General features: G+C 45.8%; 1 protein-coding gene across 3 annotated transcripts in view; it reads left to right on the forward strand.

The window, feature by feature from the left end:
* Positions 1 to 27,939, forward strand: part of TP63 (tumor protein p63) — a 215,558-nt gene that overhangs the window by 75,151 nt on the left and 112,468 nt on the right. Inside the window, exon 1 of one of the 3 annotated variants that reach the window (XM_060767267.2) lies at positions 5,897 to 6,096. The exons of the other annotated variants lie outside the window; for them this stretch is intronic. Coding sequence (XP_060623250.2) covers positions 6,055 to 6,096 — 42 coding nt within the window. The 5' untranslated portion in view covers positions 5,897 to 6,054. Of the gene's footprint in view, positions 1 to 5,896; positions 6,097 to 27,939 lie in introns of those variants that run through there. 3 annotated transcript variants of the gene reach the window in all.

The raw sequence follows: 27,939 nt of genomic DNA on the forward strand, positions 1-27,939 counted from the left end.
GGTAGAATGGGGTTGGACTGGATGGTCCACGAGGTCTCTTCCAACTCTTTGAGTCTATGATTCTACCTAGCTTGTAACTCTATCGAAAAAAAGAGATCAGATTAGTTTGGCATGACTTGCTTTTGATAAATCCATGTGAGATTTATCCCAACAGTGAGAGCTGTTCAGCAGTGGAACTCTCTGCCCCGGAGTGTGGTGGAGGCTCCTTCTTTGGAAGCTTTTAAACAGAGGCTGGATGGCCATCTGTCAGGGGTGATTTGAATGCAACATTCCTGCTTCTTGGCAGAATGGGGTTGGACTGGATGGCCCATGAGGTCTCTTCCAACTCTTTGATTCTATGATTCTATGATGGCATTGGTTTCCAAGCGGAAGGTGGTCCCAGTCAGTGTTGGCACGTTTCTCTCTTTCACCCTCCATTGCTTCCACTTCAAATTCCACAGCACTGCTGGTCACAGCTGACCTCCAGCTGGTTCTATGATTAATCAAGGAGAAGCAATTCAAAGGTTGAGGGACAGAGGAAAAAGGATAATCTGGGGCATCTGGGTTCCAATCAAAATGGGGTTTATGGAAGTCTGAAGCAATCTTGATGATTGGAAGACAGAAGCTGTCTTGATATTAGGAATACCAAAGCAATGTTATTGTTTGGAAATTGGAAGACATCTTGATGTTTGGAAACCTGAAGATGTCTTGATATTAGGAATACCACAGCACCACCTTGATATTAGAAACCGAGAAGCAGTGTGGACATTATGAATCCTGAAGCAATCTCGATATTAGGAAGTTAAGACAGCAACACTCTCGATATTAGGAATACCAAAGCAACCTTGAGGTTTGGAAACCAGAAGATGTCTTGATCTTAGGGATCCAGAGGCAATCCTGACATGAGGAATGCCAATGCAAACTTGATGGGGTTGGAAGCCAGAAGCAATCTTGAGATGAAGAATACCAACGCAGCCTTGATGTTTGGGAGACCGGAGCAACCTTGGCATTATGAAGCCTGAAGCAATCTTGATCTTGGAAGATAGAAGCCACCTTGATATTAGGAACCCAGAAGAAGCCTTGTCGTGATGAAGCCTGAAGCAATCCCGATTCCAGGAATCCGGAAGTAATCTTGAAATGTGAAATGGGACTTTGAGAGCCTTCAAAGCCCAGCCCAGACAGTGTCTCCCTCGCAATCCCTGCAACGGCCACCCAGCAAGGTCTTGTTATTGTTAATCCAGACGGGATTTGGGAGGCTGGGGACAGTGGCTTGCCTAAGGACGACTGCCGAGTTCACGGCGAAGGAGAAACCTGGGGAACTCCTGGGCCGTGACTCACGGCTGCAGCAACTCTTACTAACTCCCTCAGTTAATTAATTTATATCTCTGCATGCCACGATGTCTGATGCCGTGTAATATCTATGCGCATGCAAGACGGGTGTCGGGTCATGAGGTTTGATCTTGCAGTAGACTACGTTTCGTATTGACTCGGGTTGTCTCATTGCTGGACAAAAGAGTAGTTGCATTTGGTTTCCCTCCCTTGCAATCGGTCTCTAGAGGTAGGCTGCCTCTGATCCTGGAGGCTCGTTTAGTCACCATGTGTAATAATCACAGACTGACACCTATATGGTTCTTCATCAGGAAGCTATCCTAAACGTATATTATTTTAAAATGAGTAATAAAGACATTGAAGTAGTTGAAGATTTCATATCCCTTGGCTCAGGGTGCATCTACACTGTAGAATTAATGTGGGTTGACATCAGTTTCACTTCCAAGGCTCAATGTTATGGAATCCTGGGAGTTGTAGTTTGACAAGATCCATAAATAAATACTGGTGCCACTTAGAATCATAGAATCATAGAATCAAAGAGTTGGAAGAGACCTCTTGGGCCATCCAGTCCAACCCCATTCTGCCAAGAAGCAGGAACATCCCATTCAAATAACCCCCGACAGATGGCCATCCAGCCTCTGTTTAAAAGCTTCCAAAGAAGGAGCCTCCACCACACTCCGGGGCAGAGAGTTCCACTGCTGAATGGCTCTCACAGTCAGGAAGTTCTTCCTCATGTTCAGATGGAATCTCCTCTCTTGTAGTTTGAAGCCATTGCTCCATTGCATCCTAGTCTGCAAGGAAGCAGAAAACAAGCTTGCTCCCTCCTCCTCCCTGTGGCTTCCTCTCACATATTTATACATGGCTATCATATCTCCTCTCAGCCTTCTCTTCTTCAGGCTAAACATGCCCAGCTCCTTAAGCCGCTCCTCATAGGGCTTGTTCTCCAGACCCTTGATCATTTTAGTCGCCCTCCTCTGGACACATTCCAGCTTGTCAATATCTCTCTTGAATTGTGATGCCCAGAATTGGACACAATATTCCAGGTGTGGTCTAACCAAAGCGAAATAGAGGGGTAGCATTACTTCCCGAGATCTAGACACTAGGCTCCTATTGATGCAGGCCAAAATCCCATTGGCTTTTTTTGTCACCACATCACATTGTTGGCTCATGTTTAACTTGTTGTCCACGAGGACTCCAAGATCTTTTTCACACGTACTGCTCTCGAGCCAGGCATTGTCCCGCATTCTGTATCTTTGCATTTTGTTTTTTCTGCCAAAGTGGAGTATCTTGCATTTGTCACTGTTGAACTTCATTTTGTTAGTTTTGGCCCATCATCTCTCTAATCTGTCAAGATCGTTTTGAATTCTGCTCCTGTCCTCTGGAGTCTTGGCTCTCCCTCCCAATTTGGTGTCGTCTGCAAACTTGATGATCCTGCCTTCTAACCCTTCATTCAAGTCATTAATAAAGATGTTGAACAGGACCGGGCCCAGGATTCTGCCCTGTAGATCAGTGTTTCTCAACCTGGGGGTTGGGACCCCTGGGGGGGGGGTCACAAGGTGGTGTCAGAGGGGTTGCCTAAGACTATCAGAAAACACTGTATTTTCTGTTGGTCATGGGGGTTCTGTGTGGGAAGTTTGGACCAATTCTATTGTTGGTAAGGTTCAGAATGCTCTTTAATTGTAGGTGAACTATAAATCCGAGCAACTACAACTCCCACATGTCAAGGTCTATTTTCCCCAAACTCCACAAGTGTTCACTGTTGCGCATATTGAGTTTTCATGCCAAGTTTGGTCCAGATCTATCATTGTTTGAGTCCACAGTGCTCTCTGGATGTAGGTGAACTACAACTCCAAAACTCAAGGGCAATGCCCACCAAATCCTTCTAGTATTTTCTGTTGCTTGTGGGAGTTCTGCGTGCCAAGTTTGGAAGAATTACATTGTTGGTGGTGTTCTGAATGCTTTTTGATTGTAGGTTAAATCATAGCAACTACAACTCCCAAATGACAAAATCAATCCCCCCCTCCCCAACCCTACCAGTATTCAAATTTGGGCGTATCGAGTATTTGTGTTCAATTTGGTCCAGTGAATGAAAATGCATCCTGCATATCAGATATTTACATGACGATTCATAATAGTAGCACAATTGCAGTTATGAAGTAGCAACGAAAATAATGTTATGGTTGGGGGTCACCACAACATGAGGAACTGTGTTAAGGGGTCACGGCGTTAGGAAGGTTGAGAAACACTGCTGTAGATGCACCCTGTGTTTTAAAGACTGCAGTCAAGAAATCGGGGCTGGGACGATGAACGGCAGCTACGAAGAAACTAGACAAGATCCTGAAGCAGAAAGATATATCAGCAGATAGCAAAGTCAGAACCATCCAGACCATAGTGTTCTCCATTTCTTTGTGTGGTCATGCAAGCTGGACAGTGAAAGATGCAGATAGAAAGAAGATCAACTCATTGGAAACATGGTGCCAAAACCTCCCAATAAAATGGGTTCAGGAGCTAATGAAGTCTGACTTGGGAAGTCTGACTTGGCCGCGGTGGTCCACGCTCTGGTTACATCCTGAATAGACTACTGCAATGCACTCTATGTGGGGTTGCCTCTGAAGACTGTCCGGAAGCTCCAACTAGTCCAGCGCTAGGCAGCCAGGCTGCTCACGGGAGCGGGGTACTGGGAGCGCACAACTCCCCTGTTACACCAGCTCCACTGGCTGCCAATTAGCTTTCGAGCACAATTCAGAGTGCTGGTTTTAACCTACAAAACCCTATACAGCTCTGGCCCAGTTTACCTGTCCGAACGTATCTTCCCCTATAAATCATCAAGGATTTTAAGATCTTCCGGAGAGGCCCTGCTCTCAGTCCCACCACTCTGTCTCTGGTGGGGATGAGAGACAGGGCCTTCTTTGTGGTGGCCTCCTGGCTATGAAACTCTCTCCCTGGTGAGATTAGGTCTGCCCCCTCTCTCCTGTCCTTCAGGAAGCAGCTGTAATCCAGGCTTTGGAGTCAGGCATTTGCAGATTGATGGTGACCTGATAATAGACTTAAGAGTGATTTGACCACAACATTATGGACTGAGTTGGATGTTGTTTTTAATGTGAGGAATTGTTTTATATGCATTGTATAACTTATTTATTGTATGATGTTTTATTATATCATTTATTGTATTGCATTGAATTTTGCTGTTAGCCGTTCTGAGTCCCTCCACAGAGGTAGAGAAGAATGGGATATAGAAGTTCTAAATGAAACAAATAATAAATAATGAGACCTGGACCTAGAAGACAAAACAGCTAACCTGGGGCTGTCATATTTTGGATATCTCATGAGACATCACAACTCATTGGGAGGAAACCAAATAAATATGACCATCGTTTTCAAAGCAGAAGGCAATCGGAAAAAAGACTATGGGTGGATAGACTCTTCCCTAGGTTTGCAAGTCCAGAGAGAAGCTGCTGGTGCTTGGGCTCTTGGAGAGCTTTCATCCATAGAGTCGCCATACGTCAAAGTTGACTTAGAATCATAGAATCCTAGAGTTGGAAGAGACCTCATGGGCCATCCAGTCCAACCCCATTCTGCCAAGAAGCAGGAATATTGCATTCAAATCACCCCTGACACATGGCCATCCAGCCTCTGCTTAAAAGCTTCCAAAGAAGGAGCCTCCGGGGCAGAGAGTTCCACTGCTGAACGGCTCTCACAGTCAGGAAGTTCTTCCTCATGTTCAGATGGAATCTCCTCTCTTGTAGTTTGAAGCCATTGTTCCATTGCATCCTAGTCTCCAAGAAGAAAACAAGCTTGCTCCCTCCTCTCTGTGGCTTCCTCTCACATATTTATATATGGCTATCATATCTCCTCTCAGCCTTCTCTTCTTCAGGCTAAATATGTCCAGCTCCTTAAGCCACTCCTCATAGGGCTTGTTCTCCAGACCCTTGATCATTTGAGTCGCCCTCCTCTGGACACATTCCAGCTTGTCAATATCTCTCTTGAATTGTGGTGCCCAGAATTGGACACAATATTCCAGGTGTGGTCTAACCAAAGCGGAATAGAGCATGGGGAGCATTACTTCCCTAGATCTAGACACCAGGCTCCTCTTGATGCAGGCCAAAATCCCATTGGCTTTTGAATGCAATATCCCTGCTTCTTGGCAGGGGGTTGGACTGGATAGCCCATGAGGTCTCTTCCAACTCTTTGATTCTATGATTCTATGATTCCTTCAAGCCCTCTTGATAGTCCTTTTGGCTTCTTCCAGACATCCACAGATTCCAGGGCGTTTTTTTCCTCCATGTCTCCCTCTACCTTAGTTGTTTTGAGTCCATTTTCATGTGTGCGTTCACAGGCTCTCCCTTTCCCTTTCCATCCCCTCGTTCCTTTCCCTTAAAGCAAGAGAAAAAAAAGGAGACAAGAGGGAGATGGGTGATAAGGATTCCTGAGCCGCCTTAATGAGCAGGGAGAGGCCGCACGCCATTGGAGTGGCGGAGTCCAGGTGCGCCACACTTTGACAGGTAGAGAGGCGAGCCGGTCCGCCCCTCCCTCCCTCCCCAAAAGGAGAGAGGTATATAAGGCAACCTTACATTATCTGACTAAGCACAAGCGGGTCCTCAAGACAGAGAGAGAGTGTGTGCCAGCGGGCCAATCCGTTCTGGCACCCGCTGCAAAGTAGGGTCTCTTTGGGGGGTGGGATCAAGGGGGGCACGAGCCCTGGCGCCCGAGGAGAGGACCACCGCCTTGCGAAACCTCGCCGCAAACATGTTGTACCTCGAGAATAATGCCCAGTCCCAATACAACGAGGTAAGGCGTTTGGCACCTTCTCTATCTCGCCTCACTTCTTGCTGTTCCTTCTGATAATGCAGGGCAACCCAAAACATGGCCTTTGGGAAATCTTTTATGGCAACCCTTGGCATGTCCTCTTGGGTGTGCTTCTCACTTCAGAGTTTTGTCCGCAGCTCCTTTGTTGGGTGTGAAGTCAAAACAGACACATTCAAACAGATAAATTGCCTCCTCTGTGTTGACTGTAAACCAATGTAACTCATCTTTTTATTGACGCACAATAGACAACGGCCAGAGCGAAGAGGGATGCAATGCAAACACAGGGCTTCTTCGGAGGCGAGATTGTTTGCAGATCTGGAGTTAATGGAGCTTGTTTTCCCTTAATGTGGCTCATTGTTTGCATCCGGAGAGAGATGCCTCTTTGAATCTCTGTCAACAAGCCATGCATATGATGCGACTGGAGCACTTTTCTGTCTCTTTCTCTCTGTGGCGCATTGCCTGGATGCCTTGTTTGCCAAGCAATTACTTTCTGTTTGGGTACAAGAGAGGTAAAGTGTACCTTGGACTACGTTAAGATGGAGGAATTGTGTGTGTTTGTATATATATGTTTGGGTGCGCATTTGTGTGTGCCAAGAAAAAGCCTGCTGTGGAAATCAGACCATTTCACTTCACTTGATGCTAATGGAAGGTTTACATTCCAGAAGAAGTGGCAGCTGTAGAGTTGGCGCTGCGTGCAAAGGAAAGCCATCATCCTCTTAGAAAGCTTTATCTTAGAGGATGATGAGGATGATGGACAATAGCATGAACTCTGATTGTCCCCCGTCTCCAAATTTGCAAGGGAATACAGGACAATTGAAGTTGGATGGTATAGATGGAAGAAAGATTTACTTTTGTCGAAGGCTTTCATGACCGGAATCACTGGGTTGTTGTAGGTTTTTTCGGTCTATATGGCCATGATCTAGAGGCATTCTCTCCTGACGTTTCACCTGCATCTATGGCAAGCATCCTCAGAGGATGCTTGCCATAGATGCAGGCGAAACGTCAGGAGAGAATGCCTCTAGACCATCGCCATATAGCCCGAAAAAACCTACAACTTCCCAAAGATTTACTTTCTTTCGTACTTTCTTTTGTCCTTCCCTTTTCTCCATATTGGAACTGGAGACGGCTAATGACAGATAGATGCAAATTAAAGCAAGGCATGTTTATTAAAATATCAATATAAACATTTTCCAACCTTAATTAAACCCTTTGTGTCTTTTCCCTACCTTTGGGAATCAATCCGTCCTAGTTCGCTCTATGGGAATGGTTGTGATGGAGCTGGGATTTTGCACCCTCTCTTTCCCTCATCCACTTTCTTTTCATGGAAAAATCCCAAAGGAGTGAGACATCCTTGCAAAATGGAAACCACACAGAGTGCTTCAGCGCCGTAATTCCCAAATGCTGACCCTGCAGGGGTTTCAGGAAGCTGCTCCGTCTAAGCAAACCTTTTATTTGGAGATGTCTCCTAATGCCTTTGGAGGGCCTTGTGTTGGAATGGAGGGTGGAAGGGCAAAGCACAACGGAAGACAACGCTGAACTTGGATTGCACCATACGCCTGCCATATTTTAGCTATGGGTCTTAGTAGATAAGGGGTTGGATTAGATTACCTTTGGGGCACCTTCCAATTCAGTCCACAACTATAGGCCAGGTGGACATAGAATCATAGAATCATAGAATCAAAGAGTTGGAAGAGACCTCATGGGCCATCCAGTCCAACCCAATTCTGCCAAGAAGCGGGAATATTGCATTCAAAGCACCCCTGACAGATGGCCATCCAGCCTCTGTTTAAAAGCTTCCAAAGAAGGAGCCTCCACCACACTCCGGGGCAGAGAGTTCCACTGCTGAACGGCTCTCACAGTCAGGAAGTTCTTCCTCATGTTCAGATGGAATCTCCTCTCTTGTAGTTTGAAGCCATGGCTCCATTCAGTTCTTGTGGGTTTTTTCGGGCTATATAGCCATGTTCTAGAGGAATTTCTCCTGACATTACGCCTGCATCTATGGCAAGCATCCTCAGAGGTGACCTCAACTCTGAGGATGCTTGCCATAGATGCAGGCGAAACGTCAGGAGAAATGCCTCTAGAACATGGCCATATAGCCCGAAAAAAGCCACAAGAACTGAGTGATTCCAGCCATGAAAGCCTTCGACAATACATGGCTCCATTGTGTCCTAGTCTCCAGGGAAAACAAGCTTGCTCCCTCCTCCCTGTGGCTTCCTCTCACATATTTATACATGGCTATCATATCTCCTCTCAGCCTTCTCTTCTGCAGGCTAAACATGCCCAGCTCCTTAAGCCGCTCCTCATAGGGCTTGTTCTCCAGACTCTTGATCATTTTAGTCGCCTTCCTCTGGACACATTCCAGCTTGTCAATATCTCTCTTGAATTGTGGTGCCCAGAATTGGACACAATATTCCAGGTAAAGTGGTCTAACCAAAGCGGAATAGAGCATGGGGAGCATGACTTCCCTAAATCTAGACACTAGGCTCCTCTTGATGCAGGCCAAAATCCCATTGGCTTTTGAATGCAATATTCCTGCTTCTTGGCAGGGGGTTGGACTGGATAGCCCATGAGGTCTCTTCCAATTCTTTGATTCTATGATTCTATGATTCCTTCAAGCCCTCTTGATAGTCCTTTTGGCTTCTTCCAGACATCCACAGACTTCCCTAGATCTAGACACTATGCTCCTCTTGATGCAGGCCAAAATCCCATTGGCTTTTTTTGCCGCCACATCACATTGTTGGCTCATATTTAACTTGCTGTCCATGGGGACACTTCTCTTGTTCTGCCTCAGCAACTCCAAGCCTCAGTTGCCCATTTGTGAAATGGAAATATGAGAGGCCCATCTTCATTTGACCTCAGAAAAAACACACTTTCAGGGCTTCATATATGCATGCACTTTAGGATCTTTAGCACCCATTCCGATCAACATTTTTCTGGAAACCTTGCAAACGCAGATATTTCATTCCTGTCCAGCATTGTCGTTTTGGACTTCTTTTGCTTATGAATTTCTAAACCAATCACACCTCTGTTGACTGTCTGAAACGAATCTTTTCGCTTTCCATTGTTTCTGGGCAGTTATCCTCCCTGATCACTTTTCACTCCCTTTTTGCACTAATGTTTTGATCCTGTCTCTCCACCTGTCCGCTCCTGGCAGTTCATTACGGCCTTCATTCGCACGCCTTGCTTAAAACATTGTGTACATCACAGCGGCGTTCCTTTGCTGAAAGGGAACCTCTGGCTTGGCTTTAAAAATCAGACGGGTGTTTATTTTGTCTTTCCAGCGTGCTTGAGGGTGAAATTTCATTCTTTGAAACCTGGTCTCCGCGTATTTTCTTTCTGGCCAAGTAGGGCCAGTTTCCTCCCCTTTTGAAAGGAAAGTCTTTGTTTTTCTCTGCATCAAAACACTTGAAAGTGGGAGGAAGTTCTTTCCTTTTGCAGTTTTAAGCTAAATTTATACAGCACGGAGAATGGTGTTGCGCTATTTTTGTAACATTTGGGCCATTTTATTTACAATGCAGAGAAACCCGAAAATCATGCTCAATTTGAACGGTTGGCACTGTTCCAATGAGGTAGAGCCCCAAACAAAATTAGCAAATTGCTCTGTACCCATTTCCCAAAATTTGGATGACAAAATTTGGATGTTTACACCAAAATTATTTGTATCTTTTTTCCTGTAGTTCTGAGGATCTTTCTTTGGTTCACTTATTAGATTAGTAGACGGTGGACATGCTTCGACTTACTTTATCTTTATTTTCAAAAAATGTTTTCCTGCCTCTGTTCTGCATCCAAGTTGAGACGATTTGCAGCATTTGAGGTTAGAAGGGAAATAAAAAGGGTGAGTGTGTGAAATGAGGTGGCGGAGGAATAGAATCATAGATTCCTGGAGTTGGAAGAGACCTCATGGGCCATCCAGTCCAACCCCATTCTGCCAAGAAGAAGGAAAATCGCATTTTCCTTCCCTAAACCTAACCCAAAGCACCCCCCAACAGATCGCCGTTCAACCTCTGCTTAAAAGCCTCCAAAGAAGGAGCCTCCATCACACTCCAGGGCAGAGAGTTCCACCGCTGAACAGCTCTCACAGTCAGGAAATTCTTCCTCATGTTCAGGTGGAATCTCGTGGAGCCCCCAGTGGTGCAGTGGGTTAAACACCTGTGCCGACAGGACTGAAGACCGACAGGTCGCAGGTTCGAATCCGGGGAGAGGCGGATGAGTTCCCTCTATCAGCTCCAGCTCCTCATACGGGGACATGAGAGAAGCCTCCCACAAGGATGATAAAAACATCAAATCATCCGGGTGTCCCCTGGGCAACGTCCTTACGGTCGGCCAATTTTCTCACACCAGAAGTGACTTGCGGTTTCTCAAGTCGCTCCTGACACGACAAAAAAAAAAGGTGGAATCTCTTTCCTATGGTTTGAAGCCATGCGAAATAGGTCTCTTTTATACCACCTACTTTGTATTTTTGGATCTTTGGTTTCTTCCATACTACAGAATTACAGCAATTTAATATTACTAAAACTGCCAAGATGGCATCCAACAAAACCTAGTACTTTGGAGTTTGGAGCACTAGAGCTCTCTAGCAGAGAATTCTTACTAAGCTACAAAGTCCAGGAACTGTAAATAGGAGCCGTAAAAGTTGTCAAAGCAAAGTTTTGTGCAAAGGTGAGAGCAAAACTGGAGGGGTTTTTGGATTACACTACCCCAAATCCCCAGGGCTAGTTTGGTGAAATTCTGGAATTTGTAGTATCAATTGGAACAGTTCAATCGAGAGAAGCAGGAGACAGCAAGCAAGAGAAGTTGAAAATCGAAATATAGGACAAGATGAATTATAGAATCATAGAATCATAGAATCCAAGAGTTGGAAAAGACCTCATGGGCCATCCAGTCCAACCCCATTCTGCCAAGAAGCAGGAATATTGCATTCAAATCACCCCTGACAGATGGCCATCCAGCCTCTGTTTAAAAGCCTCCAAAGAAGGAGCCTCCACCACACTCCGGGGCAGAGAGTTCCACTGCTGAACGGCTCTCACAGTCAGGAAGCTCTTCCTCATGTTCAGATGGAATCTCCTTTCTTGTAGTTTGAAGCCATTGTTCCATTGCGTCCTAGTCTCCAGGGAAGCAGAAAGGAAGCTTGCTCCCTCCTCCCTGTGGCTTCCTCTCACATATTTATACATGGCTATCATATCTCCTCTCAGCCTTCTCTTCTTCAGGCTAAACATGCCCAGCTCCTTAAGCCGCTCCTCATAGGGCTTGTTCTCCAGACCCTGATCATTTGAGTCGCCCTCCTCTGGACACATTCCAGCTTAGAGTCAATATCTCTCTTGAATTGTGGTGCCCAGAATTGGACACAATATTCCAGGTGTGGTCTAACCAAAGCGGAATAGAGGGGTAGCGTTCCTCTCACATATTTATACATGGCTATCATATCTCCTCTCAGCCTTCTCTTCTTCAGTGTAAACATGCCCAGCTCCTTAAGCCGCTCCTCATAGGGCTTGTTCTCCAGACCCTTTATGAATTTGGTTGTGTGTTGCCTTTTGCAGCTTCTTCTCCTTTGTGTCTCCTGGCTGCTCTTCTTTGGACGCATCTACACTGTAGAATGAATGTGGTTTGACACCACTTCAACTGCCCTGACTCCGTGCTATGGAATACTAGAAGTTGTAGTTTCACAAAGCCTTTCGCCTTCTCTGGCAAAGAGTGCCGGTGCCTCACCAAACTGCAACTCCCAGGGTGCTGTAGCACTGATCCATGGCAGGTCTAAGTGGTTTCAAGCTCAAATTGCGTTAACTCTGCAATGTGGACACACTGCTTGTAACTTTTCTCCTGCTTCTCCTCCAGACAGCTCTGGCTGTGACTGTTCAGGGAGCTCCACCCAAAGACGCCTGGGAGTTCATTGTTGTGTAAGGTCTTGCTGAAAGTTGGTTCATTGTCGGATGGAAAAGGCATCCTTGGTTTTGGCCTTCCTTGGAGCGAGCATAGAGACCCAATGTTTTCTGCCTCTGAGAATCAATCGATCGATCAATCCTATCCCCTTTCGTATCCAAGGATGTATTTTCCTGGGACAGAAGCAGTTTGGACTGAGTGGCCCTTGTGCTCCTTTCCAACTCAAGGAAACACAAACCCCAATCCTGATCCTTGTAGAATCATAGAATCAAAGAGTTGGAAGAGACCTCCTGGGCCATCCAGTCCAACCCCATTCTGCCAAGAAGCAGGAATGTTGCATTCAAATCACCCCTGACAGATGGCCACCCAACCTCTGTTTAAAAGCTTCCAAAGAAGGAGCCTCCACCACACTCCGGGGCAGAGAGTTCCACTGCTGAACGGCTCTCACAGTCAGGAAGTTCTTCCTCATGTTCAGATGGAATCTCCTCTCTTGTAGTTTGAAGCCATTGTTCCCTTGCGTCTCCAAGGAAGCAGAAAACAAGCTTGCTCCCTCCTCCTCCCTGTGGCTTCCTCTCACATATTTATACATGGCTATCATATCCCCTCTCAGCCTTCTCTTCTTCAGGCTAATTAGGAAGAACTTCCTGACTGTGAGAGCCGTTCAGCAGTGGAACTCTCTGCCCCGGAGTGTGGTGGAGGCTCCTTCTTTGGAAGCTTTTAAGCAGAGGCTGGATGGCCATTTGTCAGGGGTGATTTGAATGCAATATTCCTGCTTCTTGGCAGAATGGGGTTGGACTGGATGGCCCAGGAGGTCTCTTCCAACTCTTTGATTCTGTGATTCTATGATTCTATAAACATGCCCAGCTCCTTAAGCCGCTCCTCATAGGGCTTGTTCTCCAGACCTTTTATCATTTTAGTCGCTCTCCTCTGGACACATTCCAGCTTGTCAATATCTCTCTTGAATTGTGGTGCCCAGAACTGGACACAATATTCCAGGTGTGGTCTAACCAAAGCAGAATAGAGCATGGGGAGCATGACTTCCCTAGATCTAGACACTATGCTCCTCTTGATGCAGGCCAAAATCCCATTGGCTTTTTTTGCCGCCACATCACATTGTTGGCTCATGTTTAACTTGTTGTCCATATAGGGAAGGCTTCCAGCTCACACACTGAAATGCGCATTGCCTTCCCCAAGGTCTCGGTGTGATTCTGTCCCTGGGTTGTTTGGTTCACGGAGTCGGCTTCTTGCCGCCGGAGTTTTTTTGGGAGCGGCTGCCATTGTGGGGAATCAAGAATGCAGACGCATCTCTTCCCGCGAGGCGAGACGGAGGGCTGCGCCACGTTGTCCTGACTCACCCAGTGGCGCACTTTGCGCAGGCTTCCCCATGGCAGCTCTGGGGCAAAGGGGAAGATGCGCTGAACTCCTTGACACCCTTCCCAACACCCCCACCCACTCAGTGGAGGATTTGGAACAATGAATGATAGAATCATAGCATTGGAAAGGAGGGACCCCAAAGGCCATCTAGTCCAACCCTATTTTGCTAGTCAGGAAAACACACGCCAAACACTCTGGATAGATGACCATCCAGTCATAGAAATACAGAATCATATAGAAGCATAGTATCATAGATTTGGAAGGGACCCCATGCGTCATCAAGTCCAACCCCATAGTGTCATAAATTTGGAAGGGACCCCAGGGGTCATCTAGTCCAACCCTATACTATCATAGATTTGGAAGGTACCCCATGGTCATCAAGTCCAACCCCATAGTATCACAGATTTGGGACCCCAGCGGTCATCCAGTCCAACCACATAGTATCATAGATTTAGAAGGGACTCCAGGGGTCATCAAGTCCAACCCCCGTAGTATCATAGATTTGGAAGGAACCCCCAAAGGTCATCTTGTCCAACCCCATAGTATCATAGATTTGGAAGGGATCCCAGAGGTCATCTTGTCCAACTCTATAGTATCATAGATTTGGAAGGGACCCCAGGGGTCATCTAGTCCAACCCCATAGTATCATAGATTTGGGACCCCAGGCGTCATCAAGTCCAACCCCATAGTATCATAGATTTGGAAGGGACCCCAGGGGTCATCTAGTCCAACCCCATAGTATCATAGATTTGGGACCCCAGGGGTCATCAAGTCCAACCCCATCATATCATAGATTTGGAAGGGGCCCCAGGGGTCATCTAGTCCAACCTCATAGTATCATAGATTTGGAAGGGACCCCAGGGGTCATCTAGTCCAACCCCATCATATCATAGATTTGGAAGGGACCCCAGGGGTCATCTAGTCCAACCTCATAGTATCATAGATTTGGGACCCCAGAGGTCATCTAGTCCAACCATGTAGTATCATAGATTTGGAAGGGACCCCAGGGGTCATCTACCCAACCACTCTTGATAGTTGCTCATCCAGTTGTAGTGCTATAGAATCATAGTGTTATAATTTTGGAAGAGGATCATAAGAATCATCCAGTCCAACCCTCTTCTGCCAGGTAGGAAGATGCAATCCAAGCCCTCCCAACAGATGGCCAGCCAGACTCTGCTGGACTTACAGGAGCATATTCCACTGTTTAACTGTTCAAAGCATCCTTTCTAATGTTAAGGAGAAACATCTTTTTCTAGAAGTTTGAATCAATTGCTCTGAGTCCTCGTCTCCAGAGCAGGACCTTCTCTATCTATTGATCAATCGATTGATCTATCTATCTGATCTCCCTACCTACCAGTTCCTCCTCCATAGAGAGGATTCCAACATTTAGCCATGTTTTCATGTACATACACACACATATGTGTCGAAGGCTTTCATGGCTGGAATCACTGGGATGTTGTAGGGTTTTTCGGCCATGTTCTAGAGGCATTCTCTCCTGACGTTTTGCCTGCATCTATGGCAAGCATCCTCAGAGTACTTTGAGAGTTTGAGGAAACACTAGAGCTCTCTAGCAGAGAACTCTCACTAAGCTACAAAGTACAGAAACTGCAAATAGGAGCCATAGAAGCTGTCAAAGCAGTGAGGCCTGTTGGAACTAAGAAAATGGGTTTATATATCTGTGGAATTACCAGGATGGGCCAAAGAACTCTTGTCTGTTGGAGCTAGGTGTGAATGTTTCAACTGACCACCTTGATTAGCATTTGATGGCCTGGCAGTTGTTTGGGGTTGGAATAGCATTTGGTGGCCTAGCAGATGCTTGCCATAGATGCAGGCGAAACGTCAGGAGAGAATGCCTCTAGAACATGGCCATATAGTCAGAAAAACCCTACAACAACTCCCACACATATGTGTTTGCATGTGTATGTTCGCGCATTGCACACAGCCGCATTGGCTCCCTGCCCCGTTTTGCGCTCGGCACTGCTTGTGCAATCGGATCAGTCCTGTCTGCGTCGCTTGGAGCGTTGGACCCAATCCTAAGAAGGCGTGGACCTCCCATCGCTTCTCCGAGACGCTCCCTTTCTAGTCTCAGCCCCGCTTTGCCCCCCTTTCTCTTTGTTCTGATTCTCTTGAAATTAATTTTGCCTACTTTGCAAGTCTCTCTAAATCCGTCTTTGGAGACCTCGGCACTTGGAGAGCCGAGGTGTGGCAGGGCGCACATGCTTTGGAGGAAGCCATTGCTTACAGGCGCCGAATTGTGTGTGGCATTCTCAGGAAGCGTTTGCCTCAAAGGGTCAAAGCCATTGGAGGACTGTGGTCAGGATGGAGGTCCTGTCTGAGATTCCTTGGTTGTCCTCCATCCAAGTCCTGAACGGTTGTGTGTGGCTGTGCCTTCAGGTCACCGGTCAACTTACGGTGACCCCTACATTGCATGCGATTTTCTTAGACAAGGGAAGCTCATAAGATGTTTTGCCACCTGTGAAGAAGGGCCTGGAGCACTTGGGATTTATTGGCGGTCTCTCATCCAATTCCTCCCTGGTGTTGACTCTGCTTAGCCCCATAGAGCTGATGGATCTCGTGACTTGAAGGCTATGTGCTTGCATTCATTTTATAATGATCCCATGACTTTTATGGGGTTTTCTTAGGAATGCAACCCACAGAGGTGGTTTTCCCAGCTATGAGAGCATTGGGATTTATTGGTGGTCTCCCATCCAATTCCTAACCAGGGCTGACCCTGCTTAGCTACCCAGATCAAATGGTTCGTGTTCCCTGTGTTCTTCATATGGTGATCCCAGATGTTTCATATAGTATTCTTTGATAATGAATCTTCAGAGGTGGTTTGCCAGTTCCTTCCTCTGAAATATATCTTAATCTGTCTTGGTGGTGTCCCATCCAATTCCAAACCAGGGCTGACCCTGCTTAGCTACCCAGATCAAATTATTCGTGTTCCCTGTGTTCTTCATATGGTGATCCCAGACGTTTCATATAGTATTCTTAGATAATGAATCTCCAGAGGGTGGTTTTGACAGTTCCTTCCTCTGAAATATATCTTGGCCTGTCTTGCTGGTCTCCCATCCAAGTGCTAACCAGGGCTGAACCTGCTTTTTTGCCTACTTAATTTTGCCTACTTTGCAAGTCTCTCTAAATCCGTCTTCGGAGACCTCGGCACTTGGATCCATCAGATCCATCTGATCTAGCACCCCAGATCAGATGGATCTGTTGCTGTAAGGGATTTGTGTGTACATTCAAGTGTTTTCTTAGGTAAGGAAGACTTAGAAGAGGTTTTCCCCTTCCTTCCTCTAGCACCTGGTCTTCATTGGCAGCCCCCCATCAAAAAATCAACCATGACTGACCCTGTTTAGCATCGCAGATCAAATGGATCTGTTGCTGTAAGGGCTTTGTGTGTGCATTCAAGGGTTTTCTTAGGCAAGGAAGACAGACTCAGAAGAAGTTTTGCCCATTCCTTCTTTCCTCCAACACTGGATCATTATTGGTGGTCTCCCATCCAAATACCAACCAAGGCTGACCCTGCTTAGCATCCCGGATCAGATTGATTGTGGCTGCAAGAGCTTTGTATGTATATTCAAGGATTTTCTTAGGCAAGGAAGACTCAGAAGATGTTTTGCCCTTTTATTCCTCCAGCACCTGGTATTCATTGGCGGTCTCCCCTCCAAATACCAACCAGGGTAGACCCTGCTTTGCATATCAGATTAGATTGATCTGTGGCTGCAAGAGCTTTTTGTGTGCATTCAAGGGTTTTCTTAGGCAAGGAAGACAGAGTCAGAAGAGGTTTTGCCCATTCATGCCTTCTTCCTTCATTGGTGGTCTCCCATCCAAATACCAACTAGGGCTGACCCTGCTTAGCATCCCAGATCAGATGGATCTGCTGCCTTAAGCGCTTTATGTGTGCATTCAAAGGTTTTCTTAGGCAAGGAAGACTCAGAAGAGGTTATGCCCCTTCATTCCTCCAGTACCAGGTTTTCAATTGGTGGTCTCCTATCCAATTACCAACCAGGGCTGACCCTGCTTAGCATCCCAGATCAGATGGATCTGCTGCTTTAAGGGCTTTGCGTGTGCATTCAAGGGTTTTATTAGGCAAGAAAGACTCAAAAGAGGTTTCGCCCCTTCATTCTTCCAGCACCTGGTCTTCATTGGTGGTCTCCCATCCAAATGCCAACCAGGGCTGACCCTGCTTAGCTCCCAAGATCAACGAGGATACAATGCCTTTAGGAGTATTTTGGCTAGCGGCATCCACATAAAGTTATTTTTCTAGCATTGTGTCCCCATTTGTGTCCCAGCAGCAACAACAACAACAATCAATAGCAAGAAGTGAAGGGGATTAGCTGCTTTTGAGTCCGGAGCCAAGTCCTGCTTCATGGGAATGCAGCTCAACAATAGGACAAGGGCAAGCATCGGATACTTCCGGATAGAGGGGTTGTGCTTTGTGATTGCGGTTGTGTTTTCAATCGTTGGGTGTGGGCTGAGCGTGCCACGGCCCTGCAAAAGGTTTGGACTCAGCCCAGGTGTCACTGCAAGCTGGAGTAGACCCATTGGAGCGAGGGAATTTACACCAATGTGTCCTATTGACTCGGCAGGACTTGTGTAGTTAGGCTGACAATCTGCTTTGAGCATTGGCTTGTGAGTGTAGGAGACTGGAGTTCGAACCATTTGGAAAATGATGATTATTATTATTACTAGCCGTCCCCTGCCATACGTTGCTGTGGCCCAGTCTAGTGATCTGGAAAATAAAGTAATGAGAAAGTGTTGGTTTCTAATAAATGTAATTTCTTTATGCTTCTGGGTAAACAATATTTGATTATGTTTTCTTGCCCTGGTGAAGGGAGTTGGACTGGGTGACCTTAAGTATTTTCTATTGGTCATGGGGGTTCTGTGTGGGAAGTTTGCCCCAATTCTATTGTTCATGGGGTTCAGATTGCTCTTTGTTTGTAGGTGAACTATAAATCCCAGTAACTACAACTTCCAAATGTCAAGGTCTATTTTCCCCAAACTCCATCTGTGTTCATATTTGGGCATATGGAATATTGGTGCCATGTGTGGTCCAGATCCATCATTGTTTTGAGTCCACAGTGCTCTCTGGATGTAGGTGTACTACAACTCCCAAACTCAAGGTCTATTTCCCCCAAACTCCAACTGTGTTCATATTTGGGCATATGGAATATACGTGCCAAATTTGGTCCAGATCCATCGTTGCTTGAGTCCACAGTTCTCTCTGGATATGGGTGAACTACAACTTCCAAGCTCAAGGTCAATGCTCACCAAAGCCTTCCAGTATTTTCTGTTGGAGTCCTGTTTGTCCCGTTTGGGTCAGTTCCATCACTGGTGGAGTTCAGAATGCTCTTTGATTGTAGGTGAACTATAAATCCCAGTAACTACAACTTCCAAATGTCAAGGTCTATTTCCTCCAAACTCCATCTGTGTCCATATTTGGGCATATGGAATATTGGTGCCAAGTTTGGTCCAGAGCCATCATTGTTTGAGTCCACAGTGCTCTCTGGATGTCAAGGTCTATTTCCCCCAAACTCCATCTGTGTTCATATTTGGGCATATGGAGTATTCATACTAAGTTTGGTATACATCCTTCATTGTTTGAGTCCACAGTGATCTCTGGATGTAGGTGTACTACAACTCCCAAACTCAAGGTCAACGCCCAATAAACCCTTCTAGTGTTTTCCGTTGGTCATAGGAATCCTGTGTGCTACATTTGGTTCAATTCCATCATTGGTGGAGTTCGGAGTGTTCTTTGATTGTAGGTGAACTATAAATCCCAGTAACTACAACTCCCATATGTCAAGGTCTATTTCCCCCAAACTCCACCAGTGTTCATATTTGGGCATATGGAATATTTGTGCAAAGTTTGGTACAGATCCATCATTACTTGAGTCCACAGTGCTCTCTGGACGTAGGTGTACTACAACTCCCAATCTCAAAGTCCATGCCCACCAAACCCTTTTAGTGTTTTATGTTGGTCATGGGTGTTCTGTGTGCCATATGTTTGGTTCAATTCCATCATTGGTGGAGTTCAGAATGCTCTTTGATTGTACATGAACTATAAATCCCAGCAACTACAACTCCCAAATGATAAAATCAATTATTTTGAGTGAAGGATATACATTAGGGAAGTAGGTGTCTTGTGGCCAAATTCGGCGGCAATTAGTCCAGTGGTTTTAGAGTTCTGTTAATCCCACAAACGAACATTACATGTTTATTGATATAGATTATTAACATATTTTTAAGAGCCAATTTGGACTAGGATACTTAAGGTGCATCTGCATTGTAGAATGATTGCAGTTGGATACTATGGCTCAGTGCTACACAGTCCTAGGAATTGTAGTTCGGCAAGATCTTTAGTCTTCTCTGCCAATTAGTGTTGGTGCCTCAGCAAACTAAAACTCCCAGGATTTCAAAACATCGAGCCATTTATTCTGCAGTGCATATGCACCGTCAGTGATTTATATTAAACCATGTAGATGCATCCAAGAAAAGGTGAAGACCTTGTAAAACTACACATTGCAGGATTCCATTGCATAGAGCCATGGCAGTTAAAGATTGCAGTTGGATACTATGGCTCAATCTATGCAGTCCTAGGAATTGTAGTTTGGCAAGGTATTTAGTCTTCTCTGCCAATGAGTGTTGGTGCTTCACCAAACTACAACTCCCAGGATTTCAAAGCATTGAGCCATGTTCAAACTGCATTTATTCTGCAGTGTGAACACATCGTCAGTGATTTATATTAAACCATGTAGATGCACCCAAGGAAAGCTGAAGACCTTGTAAAACTACACATTGCAGGATTCCATTGCATAGAGCCATGGCAGTTAAAGATTGCAGTTGGATACTATGGCTCAATCTATGTAGTCCTAGGAATTGTAGTTTGGCAAGGTATTTAGTCTTCTCTGCCAATGAGTGTTAGTGCTTCACCAAACTACAACTCCTGGGATTTCAAAGCATCGAGCTACATCGAGCTGAAGACCTTGTAAAACTACACATTGCAGGATTCCATTGCATAGAGTTAAAGCAGTGTCAAACTGCATTCGTCCTACAGTGTAGACACACCTTGGCAAATTGAGGTGTTTTTCCACTGGGTTCCTTTCACCTTCCTCTCCAGCTTTGAGAGTCGTAAATATTTGGAGAGAAGGGGCTTCGTTCCTTCCTGAAATGCATGGCTTTGATGGTAGAGGTCAAGCCCCCCACCCCCAAGACTCCCTATGGCTATGAATTCCCCCCCCCCCTTCCTTGAATGCTTACGAAACACCTGTCCGCACATCCTGCCAGGTTGTGAGCAATTCGGTCCCTCACCTGTTGCAATAAAAAGCAAGATAGTTGAGCTGATAGAGGAACAAAAGGCCGACGCCGGGCATCAAGCCATCCGGTCGCTTCCAGATTTCCCTCTGGTTCTGTTCTCATCACAGAGTCACAAAGTTGGAAGAGAGAGACCACAAGGGCCATCCAAGCCAACCCTCTGCAATGCACCAAGACACAATCAAAGCCTTCCTGGCAGGTGGCCATCCAGCTTCGGTTTGGAAACCTCCAAAGAAGGAGGAGAGCCCACCGATGAGTCCCATTCTGGACCAGACCTATATCCAGGTATACCTGCGTATATGCACATACCTGTATTTCTGGGTATCCCCTCTTTAAACTGAAATTTGGCTACCCAAGGATGGAAGAACCTGGGATAGACTAGGAAATAGGCTTCCCCTCGGGAAGATAGAGTGGCATATAAATAAAGTATTATTATTATTATTATTATTATTATTATTATTATTATCCTAATCATAGAGCTGGAAGAGACCTCATGGGCCATCCAGTCCAACCCCATTCTGCCAAGAAGCAGGAATATTGCATTCAAATCACCCCTGACAGATGGCCAGCCAGCCTCTGTTTAAAAGCTTCCAAAGAAGGAGCCTCCACCACACTCCGGGGCAGAGAGTTCCACTGCTGAACGGCTCTCACAGTCAGGAAGTTCTTCCTCATGTTCAGATGGAATCTCCTCTCTTGTAGTTTGAAGCCATTGCTCCATTGCGTCCTAGTCTCTAGAGCAGCAGAAAACAAGCTTGCTCCCTCCTCCCTGTGGCTTCCTCTCACATATTTATACATGGCTATCATATCTCCTCTCATCCTTCTCTTCTTCAGGCTAAACATGCCCAGTTCCCTAAGCCGCTCCTCATAGGGCTTGTTCTCCAGACCCTTGATCATTTTAGTTGCCCTCTTCCTCTGGACACATTCCAGCTTGTCAATCCCTCTCTTGAATTGTGGTGCCCAGAACTGGACACAATATTCCAGGTGTGGTCTAACCAGAGCAGAGTAGAGGGGTAGCATGACTTCCCTGGACCTAGACACTAGATCTTCCTCGTGTTCAGGTGGCATCTCCTTTCTTGTAGTTTGAAGCCATTCCTCCATTGCGTCCTAGTCTCCAGGAAAGCAGAAGACAAGCTTGCTCCCTCCTCCCTGTGGCTTCCTCTCACATATTTATACATGGCTATCATATCTCCTCTCAGTCTTCTCTTCTTCAGGCTAAACATGTCCAGCTCCCTGTGACCTCTCCTCACAACTTGATCCATGGCCCTTATCCTCTCTCCTCTCAGCCTTCTCTTCTTCAGGCTAAACATGCCCAGCTCCTTAAGCCACTCCTCATAGGGCTTGTTCTCCAGACCCTTGATCATTCTAGTCACCCTCCTCTGGACACATCCCAGCTTAGAGTCAACATCTCCCTTCAGTTGTGATGCCCAGAATTGGACACAAGGTGACTCCAGGTAAAGTGGTTTGACCAATAGAGGGGACGCACGACTTCCCTGGGTCTAGGCACTAGACTCCTCTTGATGCTGGCCAAAATCCCATCCAAACAGAAGAGCAAGTCACACTGTAGCAAAACAACAACAACAACAACTTAACAATACAGTGAGCCCTTGGTATTTAGTGGGAAGCCATCCTGAGTTCCTCCACGGAGGTTGAGAAGGACGGAGTATAAATGTTCTAAATAATAATAATAATAATAATAATAATAATAATAATAATAATAATAATACAACAACAACAACAACAACAACGAAGAAGGAGACAGAAGGCCTGATTCTTGCAGCCCAGGAGCAAGCCATCAGAACAAATGCAATTAAGGCCAGGTTTGAAAAATCAACTGATGACCCAAAATGCAGACTGTGCAAGGAATTTTGGGAGTTGGAGTCCAAAACACCTGGAGGGCTGAAGTTTGCCCATGCCTGATCTACGCAGTAGAATTAACACAGTTCAGCACCACTTTAACCTTCATTGCTCCATGTGATGGAATTTGGTGAGGCACCAGCACTCTTGTGCAGAGAAGACTACAAATGCCAGGAACCCATAACATTGAGCCATGACAGGTCAAGTGGTCTCAAACTGCATTAATTCTACAATGTGGATGCACTCTTTGTTTGCAGTGCCCTTCTTCCAAGAGAGGTGGGTAAAACATAAAAGGTGATGTTGTTATTATTTTCTTACTTGTCTGTCAACAACAACAACAACTTGCCCATTTCATAACTCCTCAGTCTGCAAATGGTGTGTGTTGTGTTCTTTGGCCCTTTGAAACAAGATGTCCCTCTTTTTTATTGCTGCCGTTCAAGGCAGGTGGAAGGAGAGCGAAAAAATGGCAGGTATTTGGCCCCAGGGCAGCCTTGGGCCAGGGTCTCTGGAAATGAAAAAGCCCAGTCCACCCATCCGTCTCACTCTGCAAAACCCCGACTTCGGAAGAATTTGCATCTCAGACAGTGTGGGTTGGAGGTTAGATCACTTTGGAAAATCTGTCTGGAGCGATTGAGCAAAAGCCTGGGTAATTTTAGGGTCCCTCCTCTCTTCTTGTTGTTGTTCTTTCCCTCCCTTTTCACCCATTTGCAAAAGAACAGGCTGGAGGTGAGAGATTTGGGCCCAAATGTTCAGCAAAGAAGGGATGCGTTGGTTGGCAATTCCCACTTTCCTCTCCCTCGGAGTGGGCACTGCTTTGGAAGGAGCAAGTGATGGCGTGCTAGGGAAACCCCATCAGAGGTTTGCCTTAAAGCAGTGTTTCTCAACCTTCCTAATACCACAGCCCCCTTAATCCAATTCCTCATGTTGTGGAGACCCCCAACCATAACATTATTTTCCTTACTACTTCATAACTGTCATTTTGCTATTGTTATGAACTGTAATCTAAATATCTGATATGCAGGATGTATTTTCATTCACTGGACCAAATTTGGCACAAATACCCGATATGCCCAAATCTGAATACTGGCGAGGTTGGGGGGATTGATTTTGCCATTTGGGAGTTGTAGTTGCTGGGATTTATAGTTCACCTACAATCAAAGAGCATTCTGAACTCCACTAACAATAGGATTGAACTAAACTTGGGACACAGAACTCCCATGACCAACAGAAAATACTGGAAGGGTTTGGTGGGCATTGACCTTGAGTTTTGGAGTTGTACTTCACTTACATCCAGAGAGCAATGTGGACTCAAACAATGATGGATCTGGACCAAACATGGCATGGATACTCAATATGCCCAAATGTGAACACTGGTGGAGTTTGGGGAAAATTGATTTGACATTTGGGAATTGTAGTTGCTGGGATTTATAGTTCACCTACAATCAAAGAGCATTCTGAGCTCCACCAACGATGCTCCTGAACCAAACTTGGCACACAGAACTCCAATGACCAACAGAAAATACTGGAAGGGTTTGCTGGGCATTGACCTTGAGTTTTGGAATTGTAGTTCACCTGCATCCAGAGAGCACTATGGACTCAAACAATGATGGATCCGGACCAAACTTGGCACGAGTACTGATATGCCCAAATGTGAACACTGGTGGAGTTTTGGGAAAATTGACCTTGACATTTGGGAGTTGTCGTTGCTGGGAGGCCGAGTGCCTGCTGGGCAGCCTGGGGCAGCTTTATGAAGGCTGCCCACAAGGAGGGAGAGGCCAGCTTAGGCCTCACCCGCGGTGGGCATGGTCAGTTGGCCATTGGCCCCTTGACCCGTTGGCGGGAAACCTTCCCGCCATCGGGGAGGGGGGGCTTCTGGGAGAAAGAAGCCCCCTCCCCCCAAGGCAAGAATGGCGGTGGAGGACGCCCTGCACCGCAACTTCTTTAGCCCGGTAAGTCAGGCCATGCCTTTTGTCGTTGCTGGGATTTATAGTTCACCTACAATCAGAGTTCATTCTGAATCCCACCAATGATAGAATTGGTGGGAGTTGGAGTCCAAAACATCTGGAGGGCTGAAGTTTGCCCATGCCTGATCTACACTGTAGAATTAACACAATTCAGCACCACTTTAACCCACAGAATCCCCATGACCAACAGAAAATACTGTGTCTTTGGCAACCCCTCTGACACTTCCCTCGCAACCCCCCCCCCCCCAGGGTTCCTGACCCCCAGGTTGAGAAATGCTGCCTTAAAGTCGCCATAGTGTGACTTGAAGCCACACAACAACAATACCGTAATATTGTTAGAAGCAGCTGTGTATTCATCTGTCCATGCTAGTATCTATTTCCATGAGCCTGCATTCACCCCTTTGTACTTGATCTTTCTTCGCAGCCTTGAGATCCTTTGTTGAACAATCATAGGATGCATAGGATGGATTAGTGAAATAGATTGAAGCAAAAGGTTGGCCCAACTCTTCTATCTGTGTTATTTTTACGGTCGGTAAGAAATTTTATGTTCAGGAAGTCATCTTGGAGGAACACACCTGCTTTTGTTGAACGATGATATATTTGTGTCATGGGCAGAACAGGTCAGGGATGGTCCAAGTTGAGCTTTCCAATTGCTCAGTGCACACAAACTGTTTCATACACACATTTATTTTTAATCCAGACCAGACAGAGGTTCTTCTGGTCAGCCGCAAGGCCGATTGTGGCATAGGGTTGCAACCTGTGGTCAACAGGGTCGCACTCCCCGTGAGAACACAGGTCCGCAATTTGGAGGTCCTTCTGGACTCAGCTCTGACACTTGATGTTCAGGTGTCGGTGGTGACTGGAAGGGTCTTCACACAACTTCACACAGTTGTGCACCAGCTGCAGCTGTACCTCGAGAAGCTTTACTTGGCAATGGTGGTCCATGCCTTAGTAACATCCAGGTTGGAGTATGCGAGGAGGCCACCAATTTGTAAAGATGGTACCCAGTTTGTAACGATGCCACCAATTTGTAACGGTTTGTAAAGGAGCCACTGCTTTGTAAGGACTTATTAAATTGATAACACAACTAATAGCTTGTAATGTTGATTTGGTCTTCATTCAATGTGTAGCGTGGCTTAACTTGCAAAGTATTTGTAACTGAGACTTGGCTTTAGAAGAAACTGTAACAAGTTTATTGAAGTATAGCAGAAACTTGATGGTCTCAATGTTTCTTAACTCTTAGAGGCACATATCTTCAGAGGTTACATTTATAACATTTCATAAACCAACTCTTAAGAGGACTATTCCTTCCACTAAACAGGTTTCAAACTTATTTTCCTTCAAAATGTGTTTCTTTCTTTAACAGATTACTTCAGGTACAAGCTTATCTTTTCCTTATGTTATTTCTGTTGCAGTAAAGATTCTTATTAGGGTTCTCTCCTCCTTTTGCTCTTACACTGACTAATAATATAAATAAGTCAACTTGACCTTTCTAAACTACATAGGCTAAAAGCCAAAACCTTCCTGATTTTCAACACAGTAGAATCAACTTTTCCCTGTAGTTCTTAGGCTACAGACTACCTTACTGGTTCTCAACACACAACAGAACCAGCCTTCCCTGTAGTTCGCTGACTACAGACTAGCTGCTTTAAAATGGCTGCCCTGCCAAGTTGCAGTTGGCTCCACCCCTTTTTCCATGGCAACTCAGCTCAAAGTGAGTTGAGCTGGCTACCATCCCCCCAATTATGCTAGTTTAAATACTTACCCTTTTAAACACCTATCTATTATTATACATAACTGTAGATTAAAACTCACACTTCACCACAGAGTACTGCAATGCACTCTACGTGGAGCTGCCTTTGAAGACAGCCCAGAAACTGCAAATGGTGCAAAGATGGCAGCCAGGTTGCGAACTGGAGCTAATTATAGGAAGTGGACGATGCCCCTAGCAAAGCAACTCCACTGATTGCTGATAAGTTTCCAGTTCCAATTCAAAGTGTAGGTCATCACCTACAAAGCCCTAAATGTCTATCTTTGTGATCACATCCCCCACTATGCTTCTGCATGAGCATTAAGATCTGCCGTGGAGGCCCTCATCTCAGTCCTGCCACCATCTCAAGTGTCGTTGGTGAGGACGAGGGAGAGGACCTTCTCGGTGGTGGCCCCTCGACTTTGGAATGCCCAACCCAGGGAGATTAGCTAGGTCCCCACGCTGTTCTCCTTCGGGAAAGAACTAAAGACTTTGTGTTGTTGTTGTTCATTCGTTCGGTCATTTCCAACTCTTTGTGACCTCATGGACCAGCCCACAGCAGAGCTCCCTGTCGGCCGTCACCACCCCCAGCTCCTTCAAGGTCAGTCCAGTCACTTCAAGGATGCCATCCATCCATCTTGCCCTTGGTCGGCCCCTCTTCCTTTTTCCTTCCATTTTCCCCAGCATCATTGTCTTCTCTAGGCTTTACTGTCTCCTCATGATGTGGCCAAAGGACTTCAACTTTGCTTCTAATATCCTGCTCCAAGTTTAGTCTAGATCCAATGTCAGATGGGTTCAGTGGGTGCAGGTGAACTACAACTCCCATATGGAAGTCCCATTGTCCATGGTCCATCTTCCTCCAAACTGCACCAAGATATAGAGCGGGTCATGGATGTTCTGTGTGTCAAGTCATAGGTGTGGGTCACAGTGGTCTCAGGAAGCAAGCGAAGGTACCACAAACCAGATTGGCTTGATCTTGTATTGTATTGTGTGTTTATTTTATGTGTTGTGTTAGGCACGTTGTGCCATATGTAAGTTGCCCTGCGTCCCTTTGGGAAGATGGAGGCGGGGGTATAAAAATAAAGTTGTTATTATTCAATATATACTATATACTTGCTGTGGCCAACCTTCCCTCCCTCTTTCTCTCCTTCTTTCCCTTCTTCCCTTTTCTTCTTTCCTTCTCTCCTTCCTTCCTTCTCAGATTCTACCTCTTTCCTCCCTCCCTTTTTCTTTCCCTTCCCTTTCTCTTCCTAGCTGCACCTGCCATGCGTTGCTGTGGCCAACCTTCCCTCCCTCTTTCTCTCCTTCTTTCCCTTCTTCCCTTTTCTTCTTCCCTTCTCTCCTTCCTTCCTTCTCAGACTCTACCTCTTTCCTCCCTCCCTTTTTCTTTTCTTTCCCTTTCTCTTTCTTCCTTCCCTTTCTCTTTCTTTCCTTCCTTCCTTTGCTTTTTGCTTCCATCCTTCCTTTTGTCTTTCCTTCCCTCCTTCTTGCTTTCTTTCTCTTCTTCCTTCGCTCCCTCTTTCCTTCCTTTCCTTTTTTCTTTCCTTCTCTCCTTCCTTCTTCCTATACCCATTTCTTTCCATCCCCCCTCTTCTTTTCCTCTTTCTCTCCTTTCTTTCTTCTCTACCTCTTTCTTTCTTTCTTTCTTTCTTTCTTTCTTTCTTTTCCCCTTCCTTCATTCCTTTTTTC

This window comes from Anolis sagrei, chromosome 3, assembly GCF_037176765.1.
Source record: "Anolis sagrei isolate rAnoSag1 chromosome 3, rAnoSag1.mat, whole genome shotgun sequence".
Lineage (NCBI taxonomy): Eukaryota > Metazoa > Chordata > Lepidosauria > Squamata > Dactyloidae > Anolis > Anolis sagrei.